Source organism: Antrostomus carolinensis, unplaced genomic scaffold (assembly GCF_000700745.2).
Source record: "Antrostomus carolinensis isolate BGI_N321 unplaced genomic scaffold, ASM70074v2 scaffold41606, whole genome shotgun sequence".
NCBI classification, from domain to species: Eukaryota; Metazoa; Chordata; class Aves; order Caprimulgiformes; family Caprimulgidae; genus Antrostomus; species Antrostomus carolinensis.
Genome location: NW_010323291.1, coordinates 1 through 18,685, shown reverse-complemented (window position 1 = coordinate 18,685; position 18,685 = coordinate 1). Strand labels below are relative to the sequence as shown.

Genomic DNA, 18,685 nt, shown 5'->3' with positions numbered 1-18,685 from the left:
TCCTTCCTGCTAAGTTTAGTCAAATTTTCATCAGTCACATATGGAAAAACTAGGGACAAACAGGAACTGCTGCAACCCCATCCATGCAGAGTGGTTGTGCTCTCCCCATCCTGCTCCCTGTGGGAAGCCAAAGTGCCTCAGCCCTGGGCTGCTCCATCCTTTTACGCCCATGAGAGGGGCTAGAGATCGCCCATGTGCCCAAACAGCTCTTACACTGTTACAAAAAAGCTACATACGTGGAGTTTGCATTTTTTTCAGAGAAGACTCGCAGACAGAAATCCCCATTCTTGTTGGGTTCGAAGGTCGAGGGCACAACAATACTTCTCGGAGGTTGATAAAGGTGTTTGATTTTTCTCTTGCTTTGTTGGTCAGGAAAAAGTTTTTGCTCAGATGAATATTCGTCTGGCCAGAAAACTTAAGAAAAGTAAAGAAATATGAAAAAAAAGGTCACAGTTTGCAGATATTGGCATTTACAGATTAAAAGACAATTAGCTATGTATGGGGGGTGGGGGGGAGAAAGATGTTCGGAGGTTGATAAAGGTGTTTGATTTTTCTCTTGCTTTGTTGGTCAGGAAAAAGTTTTTGCTCAGATGAATATTCGTCTGGCCAGAAAACTTAAGAAAAGTAAAGAAATATGAAAAAAAAGGTCACAGTTTGCAGATATTGGCATTTACAGATTAAAAGACAATTAGCTATGTATGGGGGGTGGGGGGGAGAAAGATGTCCATTCAACAGAACCAAAAGAGAGAAGAGCAAGGGGGTGGGTGCATCCCACCCCAGTACACCCGAGCTGCGGGTGCAAACACATTTTGCAGATCATCTCAATAAATCATTCACGTCATGCTTATGTTTTGCAGTCGATGATGGGTGTGTGAAGACATCTGGCAAATTCTTCCACCAACTATTTTTCTTTAAAGTGAGATGGCTTATGACTGATGTCCCTCTGGTCCCCAGAGCTGGTGCCACCAGGGGACTGCAGCTGAGCTCTGCCTCTGTCAGGCTGCCTTAAGGCAGAGAGGCCACTTATGGAGGGCTCCAAGAATAAAAAACACAGTTACACCTTATAAAAAGCATATTTGGAATGTAACACCTTGCAGAACAAACTCTTCTGTGCAGGATGGCTGACAGGTGGGCTATCTCAGATCTAGAAGCAAACATCAGGAACGTGCATGGTTCAGAAACCTCTCCCTTCCTGTCCTCCCGGATTTTTAAGAATGCAAAACCTGTCAGACCTGCTGTCACGGTGGGAGATAAAATTCTACCTTTAGGGGAGAAGAAAAGTCACGGGACTGTAGCTAGAATCTCTTTTTTATGGAAATCAGGTTTTTGGACCACTCTGGTGAGAGCTGAACAGCTGACCAAGTACTGTTAGGTTCGTAAGAAATTTAATTAACTGGCAGCACCATTTCCTTCCTGATGAAACCACGTTTTACACAGCAGCAGCTGGTTTGAGCGTAGCCTCGGGTGCCATGAGGTGCCCCAGCCACTTTGCACACACCCTCACAGGTAGAACAGGCTGTGTCATGAGGTTAACCGGGCATTTTGCTCAACCTCACTCGTTCTTCTGAGGAGCAACAGCTCAAAGCCTGCAGCCCTGTCTCCTATTGCATAGGCATCACTGAATCGCACACCCCTCTCTGATCCCTGGGGCATGCTATTAGCTACCTACACGTAGAAACAGAGAGAAACCCATAAAGACAGTGCTTAAGGAAATGAAAAGAACCACCTCCTTGGAATATTAGTTGTGTGTCAAGCATGAACTCTGCGCAAACCTGAGAAAAGCAGCTGTGCTCTGGGGGAACAGGTGTGGGTCTGGGCTGGGAGAAGACCCATGGAAGAGCAGCTCTGGTGAGTTTGTGCAGTACAGAGTGCTCTTATCCCAATCTAAGATACTCTGAAAATGCAACATGGGCTCAAGGCCCCTTCCAGAACAAATGGCCTCTAACTTTAAACTCTGCATAGTCAATACTGTCCTGCAGTGAAGGAAGATCCTCTGGACCGTTTCTTCCCACAAGCCATTCAGCCCCAACTCTGCACCTTGACCACCAATGCATGCTACGTACCTCCGGGGGCACCTGCAAGGAGAAAAGGACAGAGTTATTTGTTGAATGGCAGCTCCAGGGCTACTTTTCACTGCTGGTCATCAGGTACATTCACACTCTTGAAAGAACCAGCTCAGGGGGGAAGGTGAGTGCTGAGCCCATGCCACCCAATGCTGACTGCTGGCTCAGCTCCCAACTCCATCCTGGAGGCAGGCGAGGCTCAGCTGGAGCAGCACAGGCACAGCCTGGCACAGACACAGCCAGGCTGGTCGTGGTTTCCTGCTCACCCTCTACCCTGTGGTCTCCTGTGATATCCTTTGTAGACTCAGTTTCTCTACTATTCCTTCTTACCTTCTCTTTCACTCCCTGACCTCTCCATCATAAGAGGAGGCGGGGGCTGAGCAAGACAACAATGCAGTTTTATGTTCCCTTATGGGTTCAGGAGGCCTAACTCTGCTTTAAACCTTATGTGCCTACAGGAACCAGATTCTTTGACAAGCTTTTCCAAAGCTGGGATATCAAGAAAGCAAGCAGCTGCTCATATTGCCTACAGTTAAAGAGCAACCTGCAGGCAAGACCATTAGTCCTATTTTCACTGCCAGTTAAGCACTGTTGCTTTGCAGCTGTGAACAAAACGTCCTGCTTCAGGAGTTACCACAGACACATCTCTGACCCTTTATTCAGCAGAATGAGTTTTACAGGTGTTTTGGTTGGTTCTGCTGCTGGGTTGATGCCCCCCAAGCTAGTGCAGGTGTCCCAGCAAGTGTCACAGCCCTACCATGGCTGCTCATTCTGCTGCTTTTCACCACAGCCTCACAAGTGAAGGTCAGACTGGATTTCTGCACTTTTAATTTTTATTTTCTTAAATACTTTTTCTGCTCCTCCATTTAGAAGCACAGAATACTCTAGATGAGAAGTAGCCTCTGGGGGTCATGTCAGTCAACCCCCTACTCAAAGCAAGGCCAATATCAAAGTTAGACAAGGGTGCTCAGGACCTCGTCCAGCCTAGGCTTTAATATCTTCAGGAATGCAGATTCTGCCTGGGTACCTGTCCCTGTGCTTGACCACTGTTTTGGTGGAAGATAATTTTCTGAACACCTAAGTGGACTTTTCCTTGCTGCAGCTGGTGTCCAATCCAACCTAGTTGAGTTTTGGTAGAAAGCCCAGTCTGAGAATTGTACTGCCTCATTTATAGGGCAAGTCTTCCTTTTCCTCCCACGCACCTCTACTGCCTTACTTGCCTCATAAATCGCAAAGCCGATGGTATGCATGTCCTCTCCCATCTTCCTCTGCTTCCGACGGTGTTTCTGAATCAGGCCAATGAGGAAAGTACAGCCCCTCTCAGGATCATCAGGATCCTCATCTTCTTCCTCCAGCTTGATTAAATACTGTGGATTTGTCCAGAAAGTATCTGGGAAGTGGATTTATGCAAACTGCTCAGAGGCCTCATTGAAAGCAACTGTGCTGATATATACACGTCAGCTAGGAGAGATGCAGCTCGGACTTCCAAAATTGGGTGGGAGAAGGAAAAACTAACACTCCTTCCTCAGCATTTACAACCACAAGTAGAACTTCATCAGTGAGCCACATTTCCTAAACCCTTGCACTTTTTGGATCTCAGTACTGGATATCCCAGGTACATCCTCCTCCTCATCCACAGGCCACCCCAAACCAGCTCCCAGAAGAAGCTCCCAGATAAAGTACAAGTGGATGAGTATAAAGGGTTTCGCTATCAGAGTGGTGACTGCACACTCTTACTTGGGTAATTCCTGCAGCCCCCAGCAGTGGCTCCTCGCCTCCAGTTCCCATCCAGCTTCAGCAGGCTCCACTTCTTGTACCTGTCACTTGTCAGAGTGTCTGGAGTCAGGTTGCAGATCTCAAGGCGGGAATAATGTCTCAAGAAGTCGTTGAACGCCATCCTGTGGGATGCAATGCCACAGGCAACGTCTCGTTAGAATGGACAACCACCTTGTCTATCCTCCTCTCTCACTGCGATTTAGCACTAGGATTTGGGGTGAATTTACTCATTCATCTTGGAGAAGGTACTGGGAGAGGTTACTTTGAGTGAAAAAAGCAGAGGAGAAGACATCTCCTTCAGCCTGAATGGAAGCCCAGTGATACTTACCAAAATTCCCCATCTTCATGCCTCCTGGTCAGTCGCTCCCGCACCTCAGGGTCAACGCCACTCCAGTTTGGGCAGCTGAAAAACAACCCCACATCAAATGCAGGGAATGGTAAAGGCTAAACCCTAATGTAGCTGTTCTGGCACAACTTTCACTTACAGCTCCACATGATTGCAATATCCCACAATATCTCACTGATAGCAGCTCCAGGGCTCTCAAACCACCGCAGAATTAAAACACAGGGACCTGGGATATTCAATACCTCACTTCTTAAATACTCAAGGTAAGGATCAGAAACAGTTTTATTTGCAGAAAGTGCTAATGCCTTGACTGAGACAGAGCTTTATTTTAGAAAAATCAAGACCCAGAACAAATACTGCCCAGCCACAGAAGTAAGCAAACTTTGGCTTTCATTGCTAACAACATAAATAGATTTTTAAAGCCCTTTTAGAAAGAAAATTCTCAGTAGCTCACCACTGAACCTGGGCTCTTAAAGAAGCAGAAACTACAGAGAGGCGTGTAAGAACCACAACCCAAATGACTGCATCTTACATGAAGGCAGGTAGTTTGTATGAAGGGCACCGCATGCTGTGATGCCCACGTGGGAGATGACAGTGGTGGGATGCTTCTTTTAAATAGGTCGGAGCAAACATCACGTCCAGATGTGACTTAAGAGAGGAATTTGAGGTAGGGAGAAGACAGGTGACATCAGAAACACAATCCTACCCCTCCAGTAAAAGCCTACAGGCAACACGCAAGCCACTGACTCACTTGTCGTTCCATTTCCCAGTCCACTCCACTTCCCCCCAGGGATTTCGGATCCTGATCAGCTTCTGCACTGTTCCTCGGAAGTTAACCTATGGGATCAGAAGCGTATGGAGTTACCTAGGGACTCAGTACTGTGCTCCCTTCCACCTTTTCTATGGGAATTAAAGGACATGACAGAGTAAGTATCTCAGTGCTACAGAAACACCAAAGTGTATATACACAAACACACACTCACCTGGTCCAAAAGACATGAAGTCAAACTGATTTTGAATGAGCTCCATGCACCCAAACTTGTCTAGAGAAGTTTTTTGTGCAATCAAAGCTCACAAAACCCAAAATGTCTGTTTTGTGCTGCTAAAAATGTTACCTCTGATAGGATTTCAAGCAAAGGGAAAGTAAAGTTGCTCCAGGACTGCCAAAAAGCAAGTACAAGGGCGTATTTCTGACATAAAGCTGTCATCTGTGTACAAACTGCCTTTTCACATTTAAATGCTTTTTTCCTCCCTCACTATATATACAATGAGCCTATTACAAGAGATGGGATACTCAGTCCAGCCAAAACCTCTTTGACCACATGAATGCCCCGCAGTGCAGCAGCCCCTCCTCACACTACGCTGAGGCTCAGGCTTGTTATCTGCTGATCTCTGTGTGCACAGAGTCCAGGCCAAGCAAAGCTGTATGAGTTTCAGTGGGAACACATCCCCAGGTGGATGGGGAATGCACAGCACTAATTTGAGGAAGGAGCTGGCACACCTCTGGAGCCTGAAGCCAAGAAAACTGCACAGAGCATCAGCAGCGCAGAGCCCAGAAATGATGCTCTGGTGCCCAAGATGAACTACCCTTACAAAGCCTGCACATATTGCCAAGGGAAAAACCTGGCTAAATCATGCCTGCTTGTCAATTAAGGTCAAACTCCTTCTTTGCTGCTCCTGTGGCAAGAGAAGCAAATGCACGCACGTAAACTTGCCTGTTAGCAGTGTCCACCTCAGTGCAGCACGTCAGTGGCTTTCTACACCTCACTCTGAAGTTTCAGGAGTTATTTCAGAAATAATTACCAGTGAAGTGAGAGAAAGTCCACTATACATGTGGAAGGACGCCATGATCTGCTTCCTTTGTTTTCACTTGTCTTACACTCACCAGTCACCTACTCTTGAACAGGCACTTTGTGTTTGAACACCATGCCCTGCCAAAAGCTGCTGCTTGGCAGGTGTTTAAGGAACAATAGGGTTTTTTGGTCTTTTTTTTTTTGCTTGGCACATGTGTCTCACATATCTTGCTGTACATTTAAGGTACGGTGCTGCCTGCTATACATAAACGTGTTGAAGGGTCCCATCACCAGCAGAGGGTAGTGTGCCCTCTGCACAGGGCTTCCTCCCACCCTGCTCATTGGAAAACAGCAATCCTTATGGAAAAAAAGGGTTTTTTTGGTCAAAATCCCAAGCAGTCAAGTTTGTATTTGTCCAAAACATGGCAACTAATTCAGTATGTCTGCAGAAAGATTCAAAACCTGATTCAGAAAAATGGGTGAGACTGGAGAATTTGCAACGTTGAAGACAAATTTATGGCTGCCACAGCCCAAGCGACGCACAAAGCTCACTGCATTTCACCCCCTTGGAGCAGTGCACCCACCTCCTCTGCCCCGGTGACCGAGTATGCGTGTCCCTTCACCAGCTTCTGGGAAGTGACTGCCTCTGTCTCCGCTGCACTGGTGATCTGGAGGAGCAAAGAAAGTCGGTGAGCCTGGCTTCCCGCACAGCAGGGGATCCAGCTGAGCAAAACTTCCCCTTCTAATGGAGCTTTGGTCTTGCTGGGAGGCTGCAGGGGTGGTTTAGCTGCTGCACAGAGGCAACAAGAGGGATCTGTGTGACAGAGTGGGGAGAGGGGATGGCAGCACGTGTGGCAGTGCTGGAGCCTCAGGGCCCCCATTCATGGCACAGGGTGCATACCAGAAGCCCTGCACCAAACCAAAGCTCCCTCCTGGATTCAAAATGCTTCGTGTGGCACATCCCCTCTTGCGCATCTCCAAACACTGTACAAAGATGATACACAAGATTAAATCCATGTTCTCAAGGGACCAAGAGGAACACAGGGGATGACCGGTCAGAGGCTGTCCAGGCATCACCAGGGATCAAAGCCAGGTCCAACAAGCCCCAGTGCTTTGCTTTGAGGTCAAAACACCCCTTTTGGCTCCACAGCGGGGTAGGAGGTTCCCTCTCCTTTACCCAGCACCACCACCCTAGGACCTGCCATGCAGGTGAGCAAGGGAAAAGGCAGCACTTTGCATGCTAAAGGCGTATCACCCTCTCACTTTTTTGTGGCCACTGCAACACTCAGGCAGTCTGTCCCAGACTGCAGAGAAAAATCACTTCTTCCTAGAAAGTGACTGCTCGACATCTTGCTCTGAAGATGCTTAAACCTCTATGAAACGTATGCTTGCCCTTGCGTTCCCACCATTTCAGAAAGTGCATGACCTTTAAACAAGCATATTTGAAGCTTAAAAAAAAATAGTGTGATCAAACAGCCAGGTTTCCGTCTGTCAGTTCATGCCCTGTTAGTGCTGCAGTGAACTCTCTATGTAATGCTTAACCTCCGTGTCTCTATCTCTCCCACAGAAGAGATGAAAAGATTTTACAGGATTTTTTTCAAAGCCTACACCCACTAATAATTAGTATGCAATAGAGAAAGTGTCAGCACTTACCAACAAAGGAATATATTTACTTCTCCCCACCCCTGACAAGAGATTTTTATCATTCTGGGGCAAAAATCTAGATTTTGGATTCTTTTCTAACTGTAAACGAGTAAAACAGCCCTCAAAAGCGCTGCGAAGTTGCACGCTGACATTAGCCAAGTACTTTTCCTGCTGTGAAGCTTCCCTCTCCTGTGACGCTGATTTAACTTAAAAAATGGGAGGAAACACTTGAGTTTACACTATAAATGAAGTTGTTGTAAACAGTTTACTTTCCCTTTAGGCACAACTGAGGTGTAATCTCCTTTGGGAGCAAGGCGATTATCACAATAACCATACTCAGACTCATTTCAGTGCGGCTAAAAGCAATGCTGAATCCTTGCAGGCAGCGCCAAATCTCCTCTTTTCCTTCTGGTGCATGTTCAGCTTTTGGCAACATGTTTTCCAACAAAGCCTCTTAAAGGCCTGGCAACAGTCCGAGCGTCTCTGCTTCAAGAACATAGCCCAGATTTTTTGGGAACGTTTTGGTACAATTTGTGTGACAAACAGGCCACAGCAAGGACGGAGGTTGCCACCTCTGAGCATCTGATTGCAGAAGGTATTAGCAGCAGCTTTCTGTCCAAACCCACTCAGCCTGCACCAACCTGCTGCGGAGCTATGGGCTTTAGGAACAAAGATGTACATCAGGACCCCTAATGAGCTCCCCGTGCGATTTGCTACCATGAACCTATGAAAAAGCAAAAGCTCCAGGTCTTGAGGAATAAAAACAAGGGAAGCAGCGAGTTTTTGCACATGAACTAATGAAGTCTATGTGTCAACCTAAGAGCATGTGCCTGTGTCACACTCTTGGGTCAAAGGTAAAGCAGAGAACCCTAGGCAGAGGGGACCAGCATCCTTTGTGCACCTCCTATGGATGGAGCACAGGTCCATCTCCCAGCTGCCCGCATAAACAGCAAAAGCCAAACATCCAGCAATAAGCCCACTAACTCACATCAATAGAGCAGCCAAGGAGAGAGCCTTTCTGAAGTGCCTTCTGAATGATTCTGAAGAGGTTGGGTGGTGCCTTCTGCAGCTCATACCATTCTGCAATTCCACCGGTGAAGTCCTCAAAGCCTTCAGTGGTGGTGCCACCAGAGAGAGACTCGTACGATCCGTTCAGCCTGCATGAAAGGGGACACATGCACACAACCATCAGGTTCCCTATTCTCCTCTTCTCTTGGTAGGAGATGGTGTGAAAAAGTACTATCCATCTTCACATTGAACAGAGCCCTGGACACATGGACTGGCATGCTTTGCACACTGAAGCACTGCTGCTGCAAGCCCTCACAGGTGTGTAAAGCTCATGACACTGAGCTTCTCAGACCCTGGTGACAGGAGACAGCACTCCAGGAACAGCCTTGTCATGAGTTGCAAGAGCTATTTTTCCTGGCTAGCAGCAAAGCCAATACCTTGTCTTATGCACCTGTTGGCAAAGCTTTACCAAAGCAGCTGCTATGGGATACCCTAGAAGTTTTAAAGGGTAACATTTAGGCTGATATTTTACATGTGTAGTATCTGCACAGTTGAAGTTGCTATGGGGAAGGAGAGGCATGAAGAGATTTGAGCAGGGTAAAAACAATCTCTCTTGCCCTAGAAGGGCCACCTTGGCCTCAACTCACTTGGCATAGGCCTTCTCCAGCAGCGCGCTCCAGAACTCGCTGCCCTCCGCAGAGTGCACGAAGACCAGCTTCCCATTCTTGGTGGGCAGCCTGTCATCCACCACGACGTCCACCCACTCCCCGTACTGCCAGAACTGGAAAGAGAGCACAAACACCTTGTCACCACCCTGTGCTGCGCACTCAGGTCACCAGGATGTTTATCTGTTAACACTGATTTCCTAGAGGAAAAGCAATCCCCCTCACAGCCAGCTTCACCCAACCTGTTCAGGGATGCATGTCCTCAGCTGGATCTGTTGGTGGAGGAAGGACCACAAAGACAGCCCCTGCTCCCAGCTCTTTGGTTTGCAGCCTTCTTCCTTCCACCACCATCACCCTTTTTGTGTGCCTCTGTTTTTCTGCCCAGCTCTTTGACATCCCTCAAAATGTTCCAGGAAACACCACACACCTGGACATGACCAGTCACACTGGTTCCTGGCCAACAGCACCGGGGGGGGTGACAAGAGCCAGTTTTCCACCTACCTGGAAGTGGAAAATGCCTGCATATTTATCCTGGAAGCTCTGGTCTTTGGGAACAACACGGGCCAGTATTTCTTCATTCAGGGTGAGAGATGCAATAGCAGCCAAGAGCCAACAGTCCCCTGTTAAAAAAAAAACAGGGAATTAATTAGGGAAATTTTAACCTGTAGTTTTTATACTGCATAGGTATTGTGCATTGTAACTAATAACCATCTCAGCTGTGATGAGATGATCCCTCCCATCACTTTGCCTCTAAGGCAGACCAAATGCATGTACACTAATACACACCATTTCCAGGCAAGTGTTGCATTTCCTCAAGACCAGAGTAATTAAAAAAAAAAAGTAAAAGTAGGCTTTTTACGATTTACCAGTACAGCTATCACCCATGCTGGGACTGTTTGAAAGAAACCTTAACATTCAGTTGAGTGTCTACAGGTTAGGAAGCAGCATGGGGAAGAGGCGAAGAGCAGGGCCCATGGGCACACACAGGTACTCGGCGGTGCAGTTTCTCCTCAAAAGGCCAGTGTTTTCTCAAGCACAGGCTGTTCTCCTTTCCCTCCTCCATGTTTAATAAATGCCTGTTGACTTGCCATCCAGAGGTCTACCCTATGGATGCACTCCCTTTAAGGTCCCTTGCCAGACTCCTTCCAAACAGGAGTTCCTTTCACCTTACACATCTCTGGAGGCTCTTGCTAGAGGCCTCTCTGTTTAGTCTCACATCCCATCTCTGGCGCTAGTCACCAGAGAGTCAGGAAAGGTCTGAAGGCAGGCACTGTTCCCCAGTCCCACACACCTCCTCACCCTTCCTGGGACGGAGCCAACATACACCCAGCCTGTACGCCAGTGCTCAGGCTGTCTGGATAGTACTTTTCCACACCATCTCCTACCAAGAAGAGGGAGGAGGAGACCACAACTATATAAACATTACCTCTATTTTCTGTAATTACTTTCAGAAACCAGTGTTATTTTAACAGAGTGGTTACCTTTCTGTTCAGCCATGGGCCTCCTGCAGCCCATTAGCAAGGTGACTAGAGATTTAAAGACCCAGCTGATCCCCTGACTCCCACAACCCAACACAAGACTCCTTGTTACCACTACCAGATCTGCTGTTGCCTTGCTTTGTGAACACAGGAAACTTGGTATTACACATCAGATCCCACAGAATGGTCCTGCAGTGTGTGTAGGATCACAGGTTCAAGAAACATGAACCATCTACAGCTGCTAGCAAGTCAGAAGCCAGCAAAGCAGCGGTCTCTATACAGCCAGCTCTCTCTATAGGAAAAGGGTCAGAAGCTCACAGGTGAGAAGCTGGGTTTCAAATGGGCAGCTGGAAGAAAGTCTCAGAGAGAAGCGGCTCTTGGTCACCCTCAAGCTCATACCCAGCACCACTCAGACAGCACAAGGAAGAACCTGCAGCATCCTCTGTGCTGCCCAGTGCTTTTCACAGCTGATCCCCTGCAGCAGCTCTATGAGTGACATTTGTCCTATGGCCCTTTTCACATCTCATGAGAGGTAGAAGATGTGGATTTCAGAATAATTTCCAAACCTGAGATACTTTTACCATTTCATAACCTAGAGGGGAAGAACTGAATATAAAACTTTCCCTTCAGCCCTGCCTCTGGCTGCTTGTATTGCTATGGAGAAACTGTCATGTCAGAGAAGTTTTTCAAAGAGGAAAGCCACCTTGCCATTCTCCTGTGACAGATTATGAAGCAACGAGGATGTTGACCTCCCTCCTCTGCGACAGCACATCCATCTCACCCTGCAAAATGGTGACTCTTCTGACAGCCTCCTTAGTCACGCTGAGACCCTGGGAGCTCTGTACCCCCTGGTGCCACAGTGCGTTCAGAGGCACTGCCAAGCACAGCACGTGTGCTTGCTGGGAAAGAGATTGGGGTCAGAAGATGCTAAGAGACATTTTTAGATGGGCTAATCTACAATTAACAGCATGATCCTCTGTCCCCCAGCCATGTGAGGGCTTTAGCAGTTATCCTTCAGGGCAATTCTCCTTACAGAGGACGTTAAAGAGCTCTGTAAACAAACCCTCTGGTCAAAAGGCAACAACAGGACTTCAGTTCAGTGTACATCTGGTGCTCTCCCATACACAGCCTGCCCGCACAAAGTTATTTGTGTGGTTTTTCTTTGGGTTTTTTTAGACCAAAGGAGTCTTCAACAAACCTGCCAATATGGTAATCACTTGGGAGAGACTGCCAGGAGACCCCTTCTGTACTGAGGATCCCTGTGTTCATTAAGTCTCCAAAACAGGTAGTTTCTGAAAAAGAGATTGGGTTCTTCAAGTCCACGGGACAACAGCCTGCTAGAGAACAGCCCTGGCACTTTGACTGGGTCTCTTGTGGGGTCAGGCTGAATTAATATCTACTACCTCTGAATTATTAACATATTGTCTCCACTCCTTCCTCTTTAACTTTTCTCCCACTGGCACTCATCACACAACAAGTCAATTCATTAACCCAGACAAAAAAGTCTTTCTGTCGCCTTACTGAGTTAAAGGAAGTCACAGCTTGTGACAAGCCTCTTCTGGGTCGAGAGAGCAGTGGGGGGTTTTATGCATATAGCAGTAGAAATAGCCTATCTCAGAGCCACTGTGGGAAAAGGGGGTGGATGTAACTATACATGTGTACTGGACCAGCACACACCACAGGAGAGCTGACCGCTTTCCATCAACACTCCAGCACTGCACACAAGTGAAAAACCCTTAGTCAGCCCCTGAGATATTCCTCTTCTAGCACCCAGGAGCCACGGGCTCCTTGGTGTTTTTAAGACCAACAAAATCGTAAAAGAAGGTAAAGAGAGGAGATCTTCATTCTTCCTGCTGTGCCACTCTCCTTCCAGCAGAACAATCATTCACACCTGGGAAAGGTTAGCAAGCCACAGTGAGACTTTTAACTTCTAACAAACAGCAACCTCAAACCATCCTGAACACCTGAACAGGCATGAGACAATTAAAAAGCATACAAGTCAATAGGTTAACTGGTCTTTAACCAGTCTTATTTCAGCACAGAGGCCAGATAACTGAAAACCTGCAGAGGGGTGTCTGTCTGAGCAGCAGAACAACTCCAGCACACATCCCAGGCTCTGCAAGGCTTTTACAGACAGACACACACAACTCAGAGGTGAAGTGAGTCTCTGGTGTCTCAGACCTACACTAGCTGGACTAAAGCCAGCAGAGGTATATGCTTACCTAGACTTCTAGGATGCCTTCACACAGTTAGGCAGATCCACGCTCTCATTCAGACTAAATTAGATAAACCCAGAAAGAGAGTAACACAGCCCGCTTGGCACAGTTGTGCTAGTCCTAAGGCACAGCTGGGCACAACCACGCAGCTCCTGGCCTCTGTAACAAAGCTGCAGGCAGAGCTGAAGGCACTTTGTGCATGTCTACTGGGTGGGCGGAAACAGCTTGAGCAATGTCCTACACTCCTTGTTCGCAGTCAGCTGTGGAGGTGCTCCTCCTCTCAGTTTCTCAATCTGCAGCATAAACCAGAGTTCACATTGCCCAGCTTTACTCGACCAGGCAAACTCAACCACTCCAAGACCCCCACAGCATTTGACATTGGTGCTACTACCCTCACAGAAACTCTGCTGATTTAAACTAGTAGCAAGTCTGTCTCACAGAGCAGCTGTCCCACCCACCCTTCCAAAGAATTATTAGCATTTATATTCCATAACAGGGGCTGGGCAGGCAAAGAGTAGCACAGAAAGAATAAGTGAACGACTTGAGATGACCACAATAGCTCAGGAAGCCTTGGTCATGAAGCTGCTCAGGTATTGAGATTAAGAGCATACACCTTTTAATCTATACATCTTTGAGTCAAGTTTCCCCTGCAGATAAGAAGCACTGAAGTTCAAGGAAGACAACCCCCTCCCCCCTCAGAGGACCTCAAAGCCTGTAAGCAGAGATTATAAAGTTTCCTTTACCTTCTAGCTGTCCCATCAAGGCAGACATGAAGAAATAGCACACTATGTTGTAAAACCTGTCTGTTGAACTTTATACTGGTTTCTAAGGAGAATTTGGAGTCAGACAAACAGATCTTAACTCAGAGAACTCAAGGCAAGGTCTTCTTGAGGTTAAAAGGCAGATGCAGCATACATGGGACACACACCACCATTTGGTTTCCATATCTAAGTGCTCAACAGTCAGGGTATCATCCCTCCCTTTCTGAACAGTCATTACTAAAAGTAGACCTGGTAATTCAAAGCCTGGATGAGAATAGATCTTGGGATAATACCTGGAGTTTTAGCCTGCACTAAGTAAGCCTGAGCAGGGTCTTTACCAAATAGTCTTAACGATAAGAACTGGTACTTCAGGAAAGCTCTTGACAGTGACTTTCCTTTGATAGAGAAGGAAAGATCAAGAGGAAGCTAACAAACAGGTTACTTATATGCAGAATTTGAGAGGAGTGTTAGCAAGGCTAAGTTAATCATGGAGAATTTTTGTAAATGCACAATACAATAAGCAGAAAAAAGTTATCAGAAAAGGGTATATTATCAGGCTGTGAGTTTATTTATATTAACAAGAAGTACTGTTTTTTTCCTGCCATGCTTCCTTTTTGCTGCTATCAATGTTTTACTTCTTATTTCTATATATCCATCTCTGCATTTACCCAATCCCCAGCTTTAAAGAACGTTAGAAAAAATGTAATTGCAAGGCAAGCATAAATAGCTGGAAGGGCTTAAAATTGGCCATTCTAGAGAGCAAATACAAGCAAAGCATCCCCATGAAGTGCCTGGAGGGCTGTAAGTGAAAGGCAGCTCCTCAGGTCACTGCACAGTCCAGGTAAGAGTACCGGATCAAAGGAAAAATGTACACTCAGCCAATCACAGACATGTCATAATTTTAAAACACTCATAGCTATAGATTAACAACTACATCAATGCCTGAACATATTTATATTAATGCCATGGGACCCCAGGAAGTTTTTTGGCTAGAAACATGAGGCTGTGGCCACCCACTTACAGTACAGCGGTGGCCAGCGTGGGAAAACCATGCATCTAATTTTCTAAATTCATCCTACTCAATTAATCATTTTTCCACAGATTTTTATTTAAGAAGGAGACACCTGTGTCTAAACAGCAGACGAGAGACACTGCGCTGTGTACGCCCCAGTGTTGTGATGCCATGGTGACATCCCCAAGAAGGAGGTTAAGGGTGAATAAGCTTCCTCTCCACAGCAGCTTGGGTTCCTCCCCTCCGCTGTAATGAGTCACCACATCCCATGTGCTGGTGTTCCGAGCCAAATACCATCATTGACTTCAGATCTGATACTGCAAAACTAATTCCAAATACTTGCCATTAAAAGTTTCTTCTAAAAAGCAACAAAATCAGAATAAAGGGTAATCCAAAGAGCAAGGGCCAGAACTTTGGTATCTGAATAATGTAACGAACTGCTGCCTTGGTGAGGGGACAACTTTTTCTGTGCTGATGATCAGCTGTGCCTTTTATGCATTTTAATCCAGGTCAAAAACAATGAAACAAAAGTATAGGCTGCATCTGGCCCACAGACCAAAGCCTCCTGTGCTCAAAGGAACATCTGTACCACTGCTCATTAGCCAAGCTGTTGGGTTACACATCCCCTGCCAAGAAGCCTGTTGCTGCAGTGATGGGAACACGTGCTTTGGACGCCTCATCTGTCCCTGCAGTAATTCAAGATGTTCTGAATGGTCTAGTAACAGCAGTGAAACTCCACATGGGTACAGGTCTGTTGCTTTGTGATTAAGCCTTTTGGGGGATAAATCGACTACAAAAGCTTCCTATGGAAAAAACCCAACATAATAAAATGTACAGGTTTTCAAGAGCACCTGACATCTTCCAGCGTAATCTTTGTAAATCCTAAAATCTGATGGGACATCAGTACCAGCACATAAAGCTCAAGTAAATGGAAGCTTAAGCAGATATATTGATACAACTGCTGGTGTCAGATATGGCAGCTACAAAAAGAGAAAAATAAAAAAGCATTTGTACAGCATATCTGCTAGTCTCGTGTGAAAAAGCAGAGATTCAATACAGGCTTTTAGTAACTCAATGGCTATACAGGGAAAAGATCAACAGCATCTAGTTTTTAATCAACCACTAAACTGTCACACAATACCAAAATCCTGCCCAGATTCAAAAGAAGATAGCGGGATAAGTCATAGCAGTACTTATGTTGAAAACAGTAACCTAAACAAGAACACTAACAATCTTCTATTCAAACACTGTTTCAGGAGATCAAATAATACAAGCTGTGAGTCAGTTCATATCCTTTGGTGGTACTGTATAACCTCATGAGAACATCTGACTGGTCCAAAGACCATTAAGATAACAAATGCTTTCATCAATTTAAAACCAGGTTTGGCATTAGCAACAGCAACTCCACAACTTGAAAACGAAGTTACAAATCTTTCATTACAGTGCTCTTGCTGCCACAACATCTGGATAGAAAAGCTGGAAACCCGCAGAAGGCAGAAAGCGAAAAAGTGCCTTCAGAAATGAGCATCTGTGCAAAATGCCGGATGCTGAAATGGCGTTACAATAAACTCTAATTTCAAGCTGAACAACTCCTTAGCTATAAAGTTAACAAAAAAAGAGGACAGATGTCTGGCACGTGTGTCGAGCACTGGGACATGCTTTATGCCAAAACAGTCACGGTGGGAGACATGATATTGGGCAGAGAGAGAACACACGAAGGAATCTGGTGACATGCCAAGGACTTCACCGATGACACAACAGAGCCTAATCCATGCCACAGATGACAGCAGGGCATAAGAAGAACTAAATTCACAATCTAAGTATTTTTTATTGTCATGGCTTTTTACACAAATTGTATCTAGTTATTAAAGTGTTACTCTATATAACTTCTGGAAGGAAACATAAGCACTAAACATATGAAATAAGCTTCCCTATCCATTATATTTTTGGGCATGAAAACACAAATAGCTGTAGCGGGACTAGAAACTAAGAAGCCACAACATAGCTAATATTATGCTGATGAAAGGAAAACGAACAGAACTTCATTCCTTTGCCAGCCCCACTGCGAAATCACAACACATGGCACGTATTAGTCATGTTTCCTTACGCTGAGAGCTTTTCCTCAATCACGCTATCAGTTTTATCTAAAACTCTCTCCCTACAGTTATGGAATAAATAGGAGCCTCCCTGCTTCCACTTCAGCTTATTTCCTCTCGCATCCCTGTGGCTGTCCTCCTTGCCAGCCTCCATGCTGTCTTCTGGGAGGCACAGAGGCAGTCACCTAAAACCTCTTCTTGCAGGCAAGGCAGGAAAGAGGCTTTGTGGCCGGGACAGCCGTGCACGCACAGCCAGGTTAAGCCATTCATTTCCCACACTGTCCGTCCCCTGGGGCTTCCCTGCAGCTCCGGGGGCTTCTCCAGAGCAGCTGACCGAGGGACTGCTATTGCACAAACTGAGTGGCAGGCACAACAAAAGCAGAAGGCTCACAGGCTGGCCCATCCCTCCCAAAATAGCTGAATTTTGTTTTCCTTGAGAGCTGGTGAGCAGTTGGGAATCCTTCCATATAAATTGTTTTCTCTATACTGCATCTTTCCAGGTTTCAGGGGTTCACTCCTGCTCAGCACCACTCTTTACCACTGGGGAAACACCCACTATGCACTCAGCTGCTCTTCTAAACTGTTAAAGGCAGAAATTAGTCAGACTGCTCTCAGGCACACGGATGCGGATGTGACAGGACCTGTTAGTGATCACAAAAGACATCAGGAAACCAGCCTGTGTCATCCCTGCTCGGTGCACACAGAAAGGCTGTGCTAAGTGGTCAAACACACATGGGCTCTGCCTGCACCTGCTGAGGAAAGGCAAGAAAGATGATTTGCTATGAAGGGAGGTGATAGGATGCAACAGAATGTATTCATGGAGTGAGCTGCAGCCCAGAATAAAGCCAGACAGCACAGCAGGGGTCTGTGGTGTCCTGGGGCAGCACCTGCATGGAAAACTCAGCTTTCTTCCTCCACCTTACCTAAGGCCCCTTGGCAGATGTCAGTGCGAGTGGCTCCACCGGCTATGAACTGAGGGCTGGAACACAGCTCCTGGGAACAAAACAAACCTTGTGTTACATATGTCTGCAGGTAAGGGAAGGAACAAGGCAAACTTCAACAAACAACTGACCACAGCAGGACAACACCACAGAGATGGAACAGGCCAGGAATGAGCGGGGGCACCAGACACGCTAAGCATGGTGAGAGAGGGGGCTGGTGACCAAAGCTTGTGGGCAGCCATCTCACTTCACAGCATGTGCCAGGAGGTCCACTGTGTTTTTACAGACGTGTACACACCGCTTTGCTATTCCCTCCCTGCCACTGACTACATCAGGGTCTTTCTGAGATGCTGAGACATCCTGGAGCCCCTCTGACCTGATGGCTCTTGTGGCCAGCCAGGGCTGCTTCAGTAGCCAGAGATGCAGGCCAAGAGAGGGCTTGTAAAGGAAACCTCCGCGTGGTGGTCAGCTCATCTCCCTGCTAAGGGAAAGAATTATCCAAAGCAACAGCCCGGAGCGGTACCCAAAGCAAGCGTCTTGTCTGCACGGGGAGCTCCAGATGGAGAGGAAAATGGTTTGTTTGCTGTTTGGTTTTGAGACCGAGCACGTTACCCTACCAGCCCAGCCACCGGGTGAAGGGACATCCCCAGTGTCCCCATCCGCCAGCCTCACCAAACGGGCCCACCGCGATGCTGCAGCCGCCTGGGTGCTGCCCGCGGAGGCTGCGGGAGCGACCCCAGGCAGGTCGAGAGGGAGAAGGGGAGCGCGAAGAGGACACACACAACCCCTGCTGAAGTCAATCACGCCCGATTTAAGGGGCGGAGGGGAAGGGCGGGGGGAGAAAAGTCGGGTGAAAAAGCGCGGAGGTGCCGCGGGGGGATGCTAC

General features: G+C 46.9%; 1 protein-coding gene across 1 annotated transcript; it reads right to left on the bottom strand.

The window, feature by feature from the left end:
- Positions 1-221: 221 nt before the first annotated feature.
- On the bottom strand, positions 222-17,851 carry LOC104526948 (calpain-2 catalytic subunit-like; the record flags this gene model as incomplete). The annotated part of the gene is given in 12 exon segments (XM_010170539.2): positions 222-320; positions 487-614; positions 2,064-2,075; positions 3,284-3,453; positions 3,801-3,961; positions 4,168-4,242; positions 4,937-5,022; positions 6,563-6,646; positions 8,611-8,779; positions 9,278-9,411; positions 9,797-9,915; positions 17,782-17,851. Coding segments are annotated over 12 exon segments (1,307 nt in total), but the record flags the coding sequence as incomplete, so codon positions are not given.
- Between the last annotated feature and the right edge of the window lie 834 nt (positions 17,852-18,685).